General features: G+C 42.1%; 1 protein-coding gene across 4 annotated transcripts in view; it reads left to right on the top strand.

The window, feature by feature from the left end:
• The window catches only part of inpp5a (inositol polyphosphate-5-phosphatase A), a 157,970-nt gene that overhangs the window by 129,244 nt on the left and 14,350 nt on the right, over nt 1-14,376 (top strand). For all 4 annotated transcript variants that reach the window (XM_085478373.1, XM_085478372.1, XM_085478374.1 and 1 more), the window contains 3 exons: nt 2,604-2,696; nt 3,794-3,868; nt 10,707-10,780. In XM_085478373.1, the coding sequence (XP_085334499.1) occupies nt 2,604-2,696; nt 3,794-3,868; nt 10,707-10,780 (242 nt within the window). The remainder of the gene's footprint in view (nt 1-2,603; nt 2,697-3,793; nt 3,869-10,706; nt 10,781-14,376) is intronic.

The raw sequence follows: 14,376 nt of genomic DNA, 5'->3' as shown, positions 1-14,376 counted from the left end.
CATGTCCATCTGTTGGCAGCACCAAACACAGAAGGCTTGAATGCTAGTTTGTGTGTGTGTGTGTGTGTGTGTGTGTGTGTGTGTGTGTGTGTGTGTGTGTGTGTGTGTGTGTGTGTGTGTGTGCGCGTCCTCGGTCTTTGAAGTGGGACAGATTGCTTTAACCTCTCTTCTAAGGAGAGCAGCTGGAATAGAGAGCTCCTTTAAGCAGCCGCTTCCTCCTTCGACAGTCATGAGATTATCCTCCATTGATGCACAAAGCCAGCACCTTCCTCCGCCTCTCATCCCAGCCCCCCAACCCCACCCGGCCCCTCTGGCCCTGGACAAACACACAGTGCTGACCTGTGACCCATAATGCAGAGACGCAATGCCAAGTCACTTTGCAGGATCTGTTAAAGAGGCCACAGCAGTGAAGACATCCACACTGTCCTTTGGACTACAGCGTTGTACGCTGACAGCTGTCTGTTAATATTTTCCCTTTGCCAGACTTCTTCTTCTTCCCACAGACTAATTGGCATATATCAAATGAGAAGCCAATTGCAGAATTATGGTAATGTCATTTAGGATGGTCAGTGAGGCAGTTTCTACATTTAATGTGCTTAGGAAGCTGCGGCTTTGAAGGGAGATATCTGTTCAAAGATTCTGCCCAAGCACCTGGGCTCTGTTGGCAGCGGAAAAGACACAGCACCACACTGATATAGCCTTAAGTGACAGCATGGGCTTCTCATTTTCCCCCAGACATCCTCAGTGTCTGGTGTGCGGATCTTATGACAGAGCCACTGGGATGAGCGGGCGCGTCTTAAATGAGTGGGATGTTTGACGCAGAAGATGACAGTAGGGGAGCTGTGATCAATCCAGTGCAATCAACCACCACCAACGGCAATGATTACTCAGTTGTTAAACATAGGAATGGATCGATTGTTAACATGCGCAGATGTCCAGAGCTGGGATACCTTAAGGTCCGTCTGCACCGGTTGCTATTTGTGTAAAATACCTGTTATTTTTCCAACGGGCTAAACACAGAGTCTGCATCTGGAATCATTTGTTTGCTTTAAGTTAAAGTGGTTTCCTTTCTTCAGGTAGCTAAAGTGTAATCATTCTGGGAAAAGACATTTTTTCCCACCAGAAAAAGCATTAGCTAATTGTCTTTTTTTTCTAATTGAACCCTCCCAGCAGTGACACTCTTGGCACACAATATAGACCTACAAGAATACAAAACCTCAGTTATCTCACTGAGAATTACATCATTCTGTTCTTCTCCTAGCTGAAACCTATATGTATCATCTTCTGTCTGTCCATATCTACATACATTTAACTGTGCCGGCGATTCAAGTATCGCTTAACGGATTATTGAAATCATTTGAACATGAATGGAGTGGCTATTTCTGTCCTTTAAATATTGATGCTTATTGTGCCAGCGAGCAGTGTAAGCTTCTGGCTTCAGTTGTAACTGTGAAGTGGCCAGGGATTTCTGCTTGACTGATTTTTGGATTTGCAAAGCAAGGCGACAGAAGGGCACCCACTTGGAAGAATTACTGGAGTCCGATGTTTGTAGAAACCCAAAAAACGTTAGGGTGCTTTTAATAGCCCTGATTTTAAAAAAAATGCAAAATTCACCACATCTCACAATCTTCTTGAAGATTTCTAAGAGTTTTTGCTGATGATATCTTAAAATTATTATTTTTTTAAATCAGTTATGTATTATATTACAGTACTGTTACATTTAGCAGTAATCAAACACCCCCAAATGACCTTCTTCAATTGTCTTTGCTAGCTGTGGCTACAATGACTTTTTGACAGGGAAAGTATCTCTTGCCCTTCTCACTAGCTCCTTCTTTGGCCTATTCATTGCACAAAGCTGCTTAAGCACACTTAAGCGCATTAGCATTTGGCTGCCAGGGGACCATATTGACCCTGCATTTGGAAGGCCTAAATGAGTGAAAGATGGAGCGATTTGTTAGGGCTTTAGAAAGTTGCTTTTGGGGGAGTGGGGGTAAGCATGAAGGAATGGGGCTGAGGCGGTGGAAGGGGGGTTCGAGGAGTTGTTCCACTTTCTCTCAGGGCATGGTGTTTGTTCTAATCTGGTGTGCCATTTCTTCATGGCCGAAGCAGGACTGATTTGTGACATTTCGGTCTAAAGGGCCTTTTTCTGCTCGCTATATTGGCTTGACCCGATTATCAGATCTGTGCTTTGAATTTGAATCAGGTCACTGGCTCTCTGCTGTGTGGTATGGGAACCACTGGCTAAGGGATTTCCTCATTCAACTGTCTTCAAACACAGATGGCCGAATGTTTAACTAATTGTTAAGAGAGTCCACAAAGAAGAATTTAACCATGCACACAGTCCATGGGGTCAGTACATAGACCCAGATAAAGAGAGGGGACAGTGAGGTGGCTGTTTGTGGGTTGGCTCTTTATAAGTCATTCAAATACACCACAGTGTTTAACGAATGGTGTTGAGGTATACTGAGAAACTAGTGTATGCTGTATATTAACGTGCCAGTAACTGTAAACTAGAAATTATATCATAGATGGTTTGCATGTTAGTGACATCAAATGAATAAACATTCCAATAATCCTCTATCCTGTTGCTTTCTTATGTCCAGAAACTCTGCTCTGATGCCACCATGCAGACAATCAGAACCGACAACAATGAAATTCACAAGCTAGTATTTCAAGAAACTGATAATGACCGAAAGGTGAGTTCTTCTGCTTTGAAGCATCATTTCATCAACGCTTACAAAAAAAAAAACCCCAAACAAAAAAACAAATACAGTCCTTTTGTGGGACTGTGTATTCACTGACTAACCCAGGGGTGGGCAATCTCAGTCCACGAGGGCCGGTGTCCCTGCAGGTTTTAGATGTGTCCTCGAACCAACACAGCTGATTTAAATGGCTAAATTAGCTCCTCAACATGTCCTGAAGTTCTCCAGAGGCCTGGTAACGAACTAATCATGTGATTCAGGAGTGTTGACCCAAGGTGAGATCTAAAACCTGCAGGGACATCGGCCCTCGTGGACTGAGATTGCCCACCCCTGGACTAACCCAATGTAGGCTGGTCCAATCCTTCCACCCACAGGGGGCGACACCTCTGTTTGCACAAAGTCAGATTGTATGAAACTCTGTCGATGAACTACGTAGACACTGTCCTGATGAGTTTATGGTCTCATTCTTTAGTTTAAAGTCTTACTGGTATGACATGATGTTCATTATTTCATAGCAGGTTATGGTTTAGGGCGAGCCTACCTCGTGATCCAGTTCTAAAACACCAAGTTGTTAAGGGCCTAAATATTCAGTTCAGGAGATGTCAACGTCACCGTGTCCATCATTTATATACAGTCTACCGTTGGAAGCAGGTATAAGTTAAGGATTAAATGTAATCATAGCCAACACATTACAGTGTTTGCTGTTTTAAAGGTCAAGACTGTGAGACTGCTCACTGTTGGTCAGTGTGTCAAACTTCATTGCTTTTATCCTACTGATATTAAGGTATTAATATAGGTCTAACCCTTTTGTTAGTAAGTAAATGACAATATTCGAATACCATATTTAATGTAAAAAATTGTAGGTTTTGACCTGTGTAATGAAACTTCAAATACTGCTTATTTTCTGCTTTGATACACCTGACCCCGAGGTGCCAAGGTCAGTGTAAAGCCTCGATGAGACACGTGTAGAGATAACAGTGCTGTCTGCTGCTGCAGCTCAATGCTGTTCATTAGTTCTCTAATTACTGAGTGAAGTTCACATTAGTATTGCTATTAATCAGAGTGCAATTTCTCTCTTTCCACTGATTCAGGTTATTCTTCAAATTGAAAAGAAGCTTTTTAATTATGTCAACCAGGAAGTATTCCGGGAAGACAATGGGACCTCAGTAAGTCACTCCTTTAACTTTTATATAATCATCTACTTTCTCACCTCTTATCTATTACGAGTTTAATTTCCTTGATCAACTGTCATATACATTCTTTTTTCACTGTGTAATGACCGCCACTGACTGACTGTGAAATCAACAAAGCAAAAGAACAAGTTCAAAATGACTCCTCATGTCTGCACAGTAGCACAGAAAGGTTAAAATAATTAGGTTGCAGCTGCTGACCTGAGTGGTGCAGATGCCCTCACATACCTAACAAACAAACACTCTTTTTCCCCAGTCAAGAGGCCAAATGTAGGGAATAACTTTTAAGCAGCACTCAGTGCAGACGAGACGTGTTCAGCGTCTGCAGAAGAAAAACAGCAGAGGAACGCACTTCCACTTTTATATGGTTGTATATTACATTAAGTAGTTCAAAGTTGGACCTTGTTAAAAAACATGAATGACAAACACACACACACACACAGCAGAATTGGCAGTGAAGCGGCAGAGTTTATTAACCTTGTTAAGTTAAAGTTTTGGGTAATAAATCAGCGTTATCATTTATGAACTTGCACTGGGTTTGTATCACAAGGACAGTGTGGTTTAATGTGAGCTCGTTATTACTGCTAATTCAATTCATGCCTTTTTAAGTGAAGTTGTATGATTTTGCACATGTCTCTTGTCACATTGAGAAATATATATATTTTTAAATCCATGTAATTATATTGATTTTCTTGGGCCGTCCGGGGTTTATTCATATGCCGCATGATAATGTTGATTTTCCTGCTCTGTGCGTTTATAAGTCACGTGACGTGCATCTCACTGAGCTGAAAAAAAGCGCCCACTTGATTTTCCATTAGCCGTGTTTGCGTGTCAATAAATTAAATGAAGCCACTGAATATTTTCAATTGTTTAGAGTGGCCTAACGCAGCCAAACAGATGGTTCAAAGTAAGCTGGCATATTTTGGAATTGGAATTGTGGGGAAAAAAGTATTTTCAGTTACTTTCCTTAACTTCCAAAATTTACTGAGTTCAGCATTATCTTTTATGTGACATTTGTTTGGCTTCAAGCAAGCTCAGTGTCCTTCTGTTTTTCTTCTTTCTTCTTCAACTGCTGAGATACAGTATATCCTATTATGGACTTATTTTAAGCGTTTTTACTGTAAATGCATATTAAGGTAGCCAAATAATCCAGAAACTAGAAAATAAACATTCTTGCTTATAAGGTAAAATGTAGAAGACTGCGAGTCTTCAGTAAGGAAAGTCGATGTGGATGTCTGATTGCATGCTGTCCAGTAAAGCATGATTGAATCTGACCAGCAGAAATGTCCCCTAACTGCGAAACAGTAGCTGTGGGGAGGCTGAGGTACCCCACCCTCCCTTCACCTTCATTTCCTTCTCCCTTCCTCCCTCTCTCTCTGCCTCCTCACCAAGCCAGACAAGATGGATGACATAATGGGGGCATCAGAGATAATCTGATGGTCATGGTCTAGTTAAACACACCGTGTTATGATCCTTATAAAACAAACTACCTTTCCAAAAGGATAAATGTCCCTCCTTACACTCCTCCACTGGGGAAGGGGGGGAAAGAAAAAAAATCCATTGCATCCTTCATCAACTGCAAGACTTGTACCAGCTTGACAGAAATTTAATTCGAGGCAGCTCTTGAAAATAATTATTGTATTTTGAGAGGAGTAATCATTGGCCGGGACATGATTGAATGTGTCCATGCCTATTGACTTTTGCTATGATTAATAGGTTTGTTTAGTCGATATTCCCATCGAAATTGTATAATTAATTATCCCCGGCGCTGTCACGGCAGGACGATGGAGAGCCCTGATGAGTATTTGGGAAGATTAAATTTTCTGGGCGCTCATGGCGTCAAGGGGCACCATGGGGCCTTGCTCCGGTGGAAAGATGGGAGGAGCGTGGTGTGTGTGTTTGTGAGGCTGTGCAAGCATCCATGGTGCACACTCGTGCAGTTTCTGCCTTTCCTGGAAGACACGCACAAACACACACAGGGCAAGTCTCCCTCCTCCACTCCCATTGATTTTGTTTCAGTATCTCTTTATTGTAACTTTATCAGCGTGTGTCGGCAGATTGGGGGGGGACCAGGAGAGGGGAGGAGGGTGCGTTTGTGTACTAGCTTTAGCAAGTGATGAACCTTTCTGTCTGGCGTGCCTCTCCTTGTCATGCTGGCAGCGTAGTCTTCAGCATTACTCAAAAGCCCGGAGACATTTTAAACATGAGAGGGACATAAAAAAAACCCCTAAAGAACAAATGCTGCCTCAGCCCGAAGTTCTTTCATATTTCACCTGTCAGAGCACTTAAGTGGCAATACAGAAGCCATGCTAAATGAAATCTGACCTTTATATAAATTGATGCTACAATGAGTATTTCTTTTAATTTAACTCGCCTTTCTTCTGAACGCTTTAGGAAAGTATTGACGGCTTACTTAGGCTTATCAGAATATATGGCTCTAAGAGACAGTGGGCCCAAGCTGCCGTTGAATTTTTTTACGTTTTTTATTTTTTTATTTTATTTTATCAGAATAATTGTGAAGTTAAATCCAGCCTTGGTCGGCCCATCTCAGCTCCCAATCAGCCATCCCCGGCCGGCGTCGCTGACGGTTTATCGGTTTTCTGCACAAAATAATGAAGATCCCATAAAAAAAGCGGGGAAAATACAGCCCCTGCAATGAAAGCCAAGTGTGAGGTGTAAAAATCAAATTAAATGACCTTTCACCCCAACATTTATTGATGAGTTTTAACAGCAGCAGGTGTTGTCACGGGGGATATTTGACGATGCGTAAATCAAAGCACAATTACAGTTGGTGGATGAGCGGGCAGCATGCTGAGAGGAACACTCGGAGGCCCAAGATGCCCTTTCGCCCTCTTTGTACCCCTCTCGGCTTCCTGCCTCTTAGCTATCAACGCCAGTCTGATTTAAGAGCGCGGCGATTATCCAAGCACAGTCAGAAATTTGAGCCCATGACAAGGTAGTTTTTATCCGGACACTTCTTCATCTTTTCCCCCTCCTTAGCATTGCCAGAGTGGCATCGTCTCACGCCACCTCCTCCACAACTCCCACAAGGTCATTTCTGGTTTACAAACTCCTGCTGGCTTTATAATGTCACGAGGCCTTGAACTGATATCAGATGCTTTCTTCTTCTTCTTCTTCTGCTTCTTTTTTTAAAGCACTGACCTAACACAGCACCAGAGCATTCTGCTTAATTGACCCGGGATGAAATGTAGTGTGAAATTTGTGACTGCAGGGTTTTCCATTCACCTGGGTGAATTACTCAACATTCACTTAAGGCACACGAACACACACACACTACTTGAATACACACAGCCATATGTTGCTTATCCCCTGTTATTTAAACTGTCACACTCTATCAGTCTGAGCTGCTTTACCTCAAACATTATCACACCTGTGAATGCACAGATACTTCGCACTATAACTCACAATACTGTCACTATATGTTTCCTGCAATAACAGCGATACACAAAACTTTCTGAAATACATCAAGATGTTTAACAGAGGAAGCAAAATAGCCTTAAAAGGAAAAAATATGGGATATATGTTGTGTGCATATTTTCTTTTTTTTTCTTTTGAATAATGTGCCTCTTCAGTCACACATTCACAGTTCACATACAAGGTCTTGAATAATCAGGCCCCGCCTTGTCTTAAAAACCTTATAATAACGTATCATCCCAATAGAGCACTTCACTCTCAGACTGCTGACTTACTTGTTGGGCTTAGGACAGTAAAAGGGCAGAGAGAGCCTTTAACTTCCAAGTTTCTCTTCCCTGGAACCAGCTTCCAGTTTGGATTCAGGAAACAGACACCCTCACCCCTAACCGGTCGCAGCAGATGGCTGCCCCTCCCTGAGCCTGGTTCTGCAGAAGGTTTCTTCCTGCTAAAAGGGAGTTTTTCCTTCCCGCAGTCGTCTGATTATTTGGGTTTTCTTTCTGTTGGATGTTTGTCTTATAATATAAAGCACCTTGAGGTGACTGTTGTTGTTATTTGGCACTATATATATAACTATGTTGTCAATAGAGATCAATTCTAATAAATATTAGCGTCTAAACGCTAGTTTAACGCTACAGAGTTATTCTACTCTAAACTTTGAGGGAAGACACTGAAACAAATACCAGAGGGACTGAGGAAAACTGTTGACTGATACAAGATGTGCTAAATGTCACGGCGGGGTGCGCCGATGTGTGTGGAAACAGGACCCAAAAGCAGATGATGACGAGGAATTGTAATGATTAACAGAAAGGTGAACCTTTAATGCGATGACGGCAGGGAAATGAACCAAGAGACCAAAAACAAACAGGCAAAACACTAAGAAACAAAATACTAAATGGTACTGAGACCAAAACCTAAACTATGACTGTGGTGGAAAAATAATAAACAAAGACCATGACTAAGACTAATAATACATAACAGATGAAAACTAGAACTATGACTGAGGTGAGGTAAACAGGCTAAGACCATGACTAAAACTGTGACCCTGGTGAGATAAACAGACGAACCGACAATGGCATGAAGAAAACAAAAGGCTTAAATACAGACATGAGGTGATCAGGGGAAGTGGGGACACATGGGGGAACAGCTGACAGACATAAACCTAATGACAGGACCAGGAGAGAAAGCTAAATACAATGAACAAAGAACACATGACATTGTCAAAATAAAACAGGAAATACTAACAACTAAACATGACAACACAACTCAACAGACCCAACACGTGATGAATAAATACCAAACCCCAAAACATAGAAAACCCAGGAACAATAACCAATAACTGCCTAAACTAAAGGCAAAATAGGAAATAACACAAACTAATAACATATCAAAAAATACAAAGAAAACTCAGAGTGCTGGGTCGGAGACCCAGCCTGTGACACTAAATTCATTGGAGGCTTATACCCACCTTATATAACACTCATACAGAGGCTTCAAAACAGTGATTGAGTATTCCAACGCTCTCTGTTACACCAGTATGAGAATGTAATGCTAAATATACATTGGTTCACTTATCTTTACAACATCTTTTTTAATCTCTCAATTAGTAGTAATGCTTTCGATCAGCCTGAAGAGCCCCGTATTGGTCAGATGTGAAAAAAACAGCACTGAAAGAAGCCATCAGTGGCTGGATGGTGAGATGGTTGTGTACAGTGGAGCGTGGGGTTGCATCCCCTGCTCTGCCATCCCTCATCCACAGTGTGTGAGTCTCTCCTGTGACCCCGGCAGTGTGAGTTTGATGAATGCAGCACATCTGCCCTCCTGAACCGCTGAGACTCTGTCTGCGAGGCCCCCTCTGCCTCAAGTAATGACCACTGTTCTACACCACTGACACGTAATCACACAAACACTGCAGAGCATCATCGTGAAGGAACACACCGACGGGCTTATTTATTTATTTTTTGTGTAAGTGCGTACTCAGCGTTGATGTGAAGACAACGCTTAGACGGTTATACACGTATGTATAAATATGTCAGCGCACACGGAGAACAGCAGTTACCTTCTTCTAATATCATAACGCCGACATGACACCGTCTCCACTTTGCGAGGACGTCCTTCCAAATAACAGCGATGACGTGGTGCTCATGGGTAATATTTGGATATTTCATCGTGTAGCCATCAACATATTGCTGCATGTAATACACCGACGTAATGTCATTAATGTTAAGCTGTCACACTCATACTATTGCGGGTGATGTCTTCATCGGGCCATCATTGTAGCATGGTGTTTGAAACGTGTACAATAGCCTAATTTACTACTAAACAAACACGACTCGCCTCCGTCTGCACGTCTTCCTGTTTGAAAGGAAAGGGCGGGACCTGCGAGCGGTCCTCCGGGAGGGTGTTGCTGGGAAACGTCGCTGTCAGTCTCTCAGGAAGGCAGTCATGCAGGTGCCCTAGCTACCTGTTCATCTCGCAGATAATTAATGTGTACAAGGAGCCGCTAATTGCACTTTTCACTAATGATTTATGGGTTTTGTGAAAGGGGGGAAATTGGGGGAAGTGTGTGTGTACACTCTAGTGAGTGAGTACAGCTGGGTGAGGAGACATGATTGATGAAGAGTGTGTGGATGCACTGTCAGTGTGGAAAGTTATACCCCCCCACCCCTGTAGGAAAGAGTTAGTGACACACACACACACACACACTGGTCAGCTGCTGTCGATACCTGCCAGCATGGGGTATGTGGACTTCATTGAATAAGGCCAAAGATGTGAGCCTCATTCTCCGTCTTTATCACCTTGTGTTGGTTTTCTTGAGAGACTTGCTTTTTTGTACATTGTATATCATGTAAATCTTGCATTTGACAAAGACTTTGTTGCATTTTTAATATGATTTGAATATGATCTGCTACCTTGTCCACGTCTCCCCTCTGGCTTATTCAGTTCAGTTCAGTTCAGTTTTATTTATATAGCACAGAATCACAACAGCCACCTCAAGGTGCTTTTTTCTTATAAGGAAAAGAGGTAAAGTCAAAACTCCCACAATTAGATGACCCTGTATGAGCAAGCACTTGGAAAAAGTGGGGAGAAAAAACTCCCTTTTAACAGGAAGATACCCCCATACTTTCCTTCAACAGTAGTAGGGTTCAGTCATTATCAGAAATCAAATTAAAGTCAGTCCAAAGACATGCATGATGTCTTATCATGTGTCTGTTTGTTGGATCCATATTTTAATATAAACTTTGATCTGGTCAGTTTTTGAGATAAGAATATATTTTTGAGAGCAGCTTTTTGATTAATACCCCATCAGTGAGAAAATAACTGAAATGGTATATGTAGTTGTTTTATTGATGCCTCTGTCTTTTTGTTTTGCTTTCCACAGCTTTTAGAGTTTGATAAAGAGCTGTCAGTGTTCAAAGAACGTCTGCATGAACAAGAGATCGGTTTCCCGCCAAGGTATGGAGCCATTACATGTATTACACAATGGTTTGTTTGATGCATTTATGTTTACAGTACAGAGATCTACCCGTGTAGAGCCACACAGGTTATGTGGCTCTTTATCCAGCTCATTGACAGTTTGTGAATTTATGGTAAACCCTGGACGCTAACCAAAAACTGAAATTAAATGCCACTATAATTGTAACTGGGTCAAAATGACCTGTTGAGAATTGACAAGAAAACAGCCCTTGGTTCGTCAGCAGCACAGAGGAAGTTATTTCGATCTAACTTTCACTTTGTGAGAAAATTCTTATCTAATTTTTGCGTCATAACTTTTGCACTGTCCACTTCCTGCTGTGACAAAACAAATTTCCCACGTGTGGGACTAATAAAGGTTATCTTATCTTATCTTATCTTATTCAAAGCTTCTTGAAAAAAATCAGGACTCAAAGAACTGGTTATAAATAAACAGACGAAGTAAAAGCTTACTAGACTGTGGAACCCCCCAAAATATCTTTTTCTAATGTGCTACAAAATCTCTTAGAGGTTTTACCTGGTTTGTTTGTAATTTAAAAGAAAAATTATCAAAATAAAGAGGTATCGATTTATCCTTCAGTGTATCTGAAAAAATTCCAAACTTCACAAGCAAAAAAGAAAAGTGCTAAAAGAGCGAATCCTGAGGTTTAAGTTCTTACATTTCGATAAATGCAATGATTATGCTGCTCAGATATGCGCCTTAAAGACTCGTTATTAATATGTAAAATTATAAGTAGCCAATCACGCGCTTATTGTCCAAAACGGTTTAATGAAAGCTGTTGGATGTGTGTTTGATTGGTATCAGTTGTTAAGTCTGATTGCGTACGTTTCCAAAAAGCTCCCATGTGTCTCTGCTGGTACGTCCGTGTGTGTGTGTGTGTGTGTGTGTGTGTGTGTGTGTGTGTGTGTGTGTGTGTGTGTGTGTGTCGCTGTACGAACACTATGGACAGCATTGATAATTCCGTCTCACTGGGACTTGGGGGAGATTGGAGCGGGTGTTCTCCTCTCCTCTTCCTCAAACAAATGCATTTGCAATTAGCCCTTTCAGAGGAGAGGGAGGGCAAACACGCGGACGGCGCGGAAATATGTTTCGGGAGCAGCGCGTTAATGGCGCTTGACCTTTGCCGTCGGTTGTGACTCAATCAGCGCAGATAATGAAACGCTGTAATCAAACAATAATTACTTGATAAACTGCTCTGGTGGCAGGCGCAGGGCGGCTGGGGATTTTAGCATGTGTGTGAGTGTGTGTGTGTGTGTGTGTGTGTGTGTGTGTGTGTGTGTGTGTGTGTGTGTGAGAGAGAGAGAGAGAGGTCTCGAGATACATGGAACCGTGTGTGTGTGTGTGTATGCGCGCACATACATGTATAAAAGTGAGAGCTGGAGACTGAGTGTGTGTGTCAAGGTTCTGCCAGTCCCTGTTTTTTAAATGACTCTGTGTCTTAATCAGGGACCCCATTTACATCACTTTGCATAAGTGACAGTAGGATTTATTGTCCTTTTACACTGGCTGACTTTTGCACCTATCCATATAATACTGAATCATCTCTCCACAGGGAGGAATGAATGTGCTGCTGTGAACGAATACAAATGATTTCCACATACTTGAGGTGATGATGAATCAAATATATGAAAGCCAGGAGCAGCATATGAAATTTGATTTGATCTACTCTGTGTGTGCGACAAACCACATCATTGTCAGTCATGTAATGGGTAGCAGTGGCCTAGTTAAACTTAAACAACCCCCTCCAGCAGTTTTCTCCTTCACATCCACACACTCACATCTATCTATCTATATAGATAGATACTGGTACCCCTCCCCCTGTCAGGTCTGCCTTGTGTTCCTTGAGCAATCAAGCCCCAACGATTGTTCTCCATCACATAGCCTGCTCCGGACCGGCCCCTCACCATCTGTGAGGTTATTACTCTTTTTAATGCAGGCCATCAGAACACAGCCTCACCGACACACACGCATGCACGCACACGTCTCACTTTGGTTCAGATCTATAAATCAATACTAGTCACAAACATTTAATCTGCAAGTTAATTCTGTCCGCTGTCCAGCGCCGGATAAGAAGTTGTCACAAAATGAGAGATGCTGTCAAGAGTGAACTAAGCATTGGCTAACAAAAGGCCGTGATGCACACTGTAAGTGGCACAATGTTGATGACTGTGTGCACACGTGAATACTCCCCCTCTGCGACGCTGCGGAGGCTTCGAGCAGTAAAATGCATATCTCTTTACCTTCAAGAAGTCATCCATCAAAGTTGGCCGTGACACGTCTAAGTACTCGGGCACCCGGGTGAGGAATTTGCCCGGGCCTTGCCACAGTTGGACCTGGAGCCAGTCGGCCGCTGTGCACCGACAGACTGCAGGACAACTCGCGCAGTCACACACAGGAACGCATGTATGCTTAGCAGTTTTCCTATCCAGTGATTTGAGAGAGAAAAGATGAGTCTATTAATCAGAAACCATTCATTTATTTAGACACAGTTTTTCCATCAGGCATAATATATGAGACTTGCAACCAGCCATTAAGCCATTATCTTTGCACTGGCTGCAGCATGGCCAGTAATGAAAATAATGTGAAGTTTTGCTATAGATTACGGTAGTTTTGATTTCATATTTGAAATGGCATAACTAAGGTAATATGCCCTAAAACATACTAAGGCACCAGTAACTTATTCATGTATTTTGATTGATTTGGAGGGAAAGCTTTTAGTACTCCTCTGATCTGATTTCTTTGCTGTTCTTTTTGCACGAGATCGATGCAAAAATTGAATCGGGAGCCCAGCTTCTGGAAGAAATGCAGTGGACGGTGAGGGAGCAGAGGGAGGATGTATTCTGCCTGTAACGTGGTTACCTAGAATGGGCTTTGAGGGAGATTTTGAGTGACATCAGACCAGCGCCACAACTCTATCAGTGGACAAATCATGAGTGATTTCAGAGCAAGAAGATGGTGTGGATGCTGGTGGGTGGAAAGATGTGGAAAAGCCAGGAGTAGAAACAAAACTAGCCGCCGCTCCACGTGTTTGTAAAGAAAGAGAGAGGTGCCAAAGAGGAGATATTTTCCTGTAGATGACACTTGGATGCCAGTGATGTGTAGTTAAAGCTGCTAAAACCCTACAGGATTCTCTTCATGCTTAGAAGGGAAACACAGCATTAAAATTTAGTTAATGTCTCTCATCTTGGAGGACAATACTTATCTTGCTACAATGAAACTGTTTAGCGCTGCAATGAAATTATTAAAACCTTTAACTGAATTTTTTTATGACCTGGCAGCAGGTTCATTTTACAAGCACTCTTTAAACGAGATTTGCGCTAGAGAGAAAATTCAACTGGTTCCTGAAAGATGAGAATTATTTCTGTAATTTTGAAGTCAAAATTACCAGTTTTACCAAATTCTGATATTTAACAGGTACATTTTAACCTGATGCAGCACTTTGTACCATATTTTTATTCTTGGACTCTCCCAGAGAGGCTTTCCGTGATTCACATGTCACGATAATCCTTGCTTTTCTTAAACTTGGTTTTAGTCCATCCTCCTCGGTAAAGTTCTGTCTCTGAGAAAACATTTTACC

Source organism: Copadichromis virginalis, linkage group LG13 (genome assembly GCF_057382275.1).
Source record: "Copadichromis virginalis isolate Kocher_CV1m ecotype Utaka linkage group LG13, C_Virginalis_male_GT1.1, whole genome shotgun sequence".
Taxonomy (NCBI): Eukaryota; Metazoa; Chordata; class Actinopteri; order Cichliformes; family Cichlidae; genus Copadichromis; species Copadichromis virginalis.
This window is presented reverse-complemented; position numbering and strand designations above follow the sequence as displayed.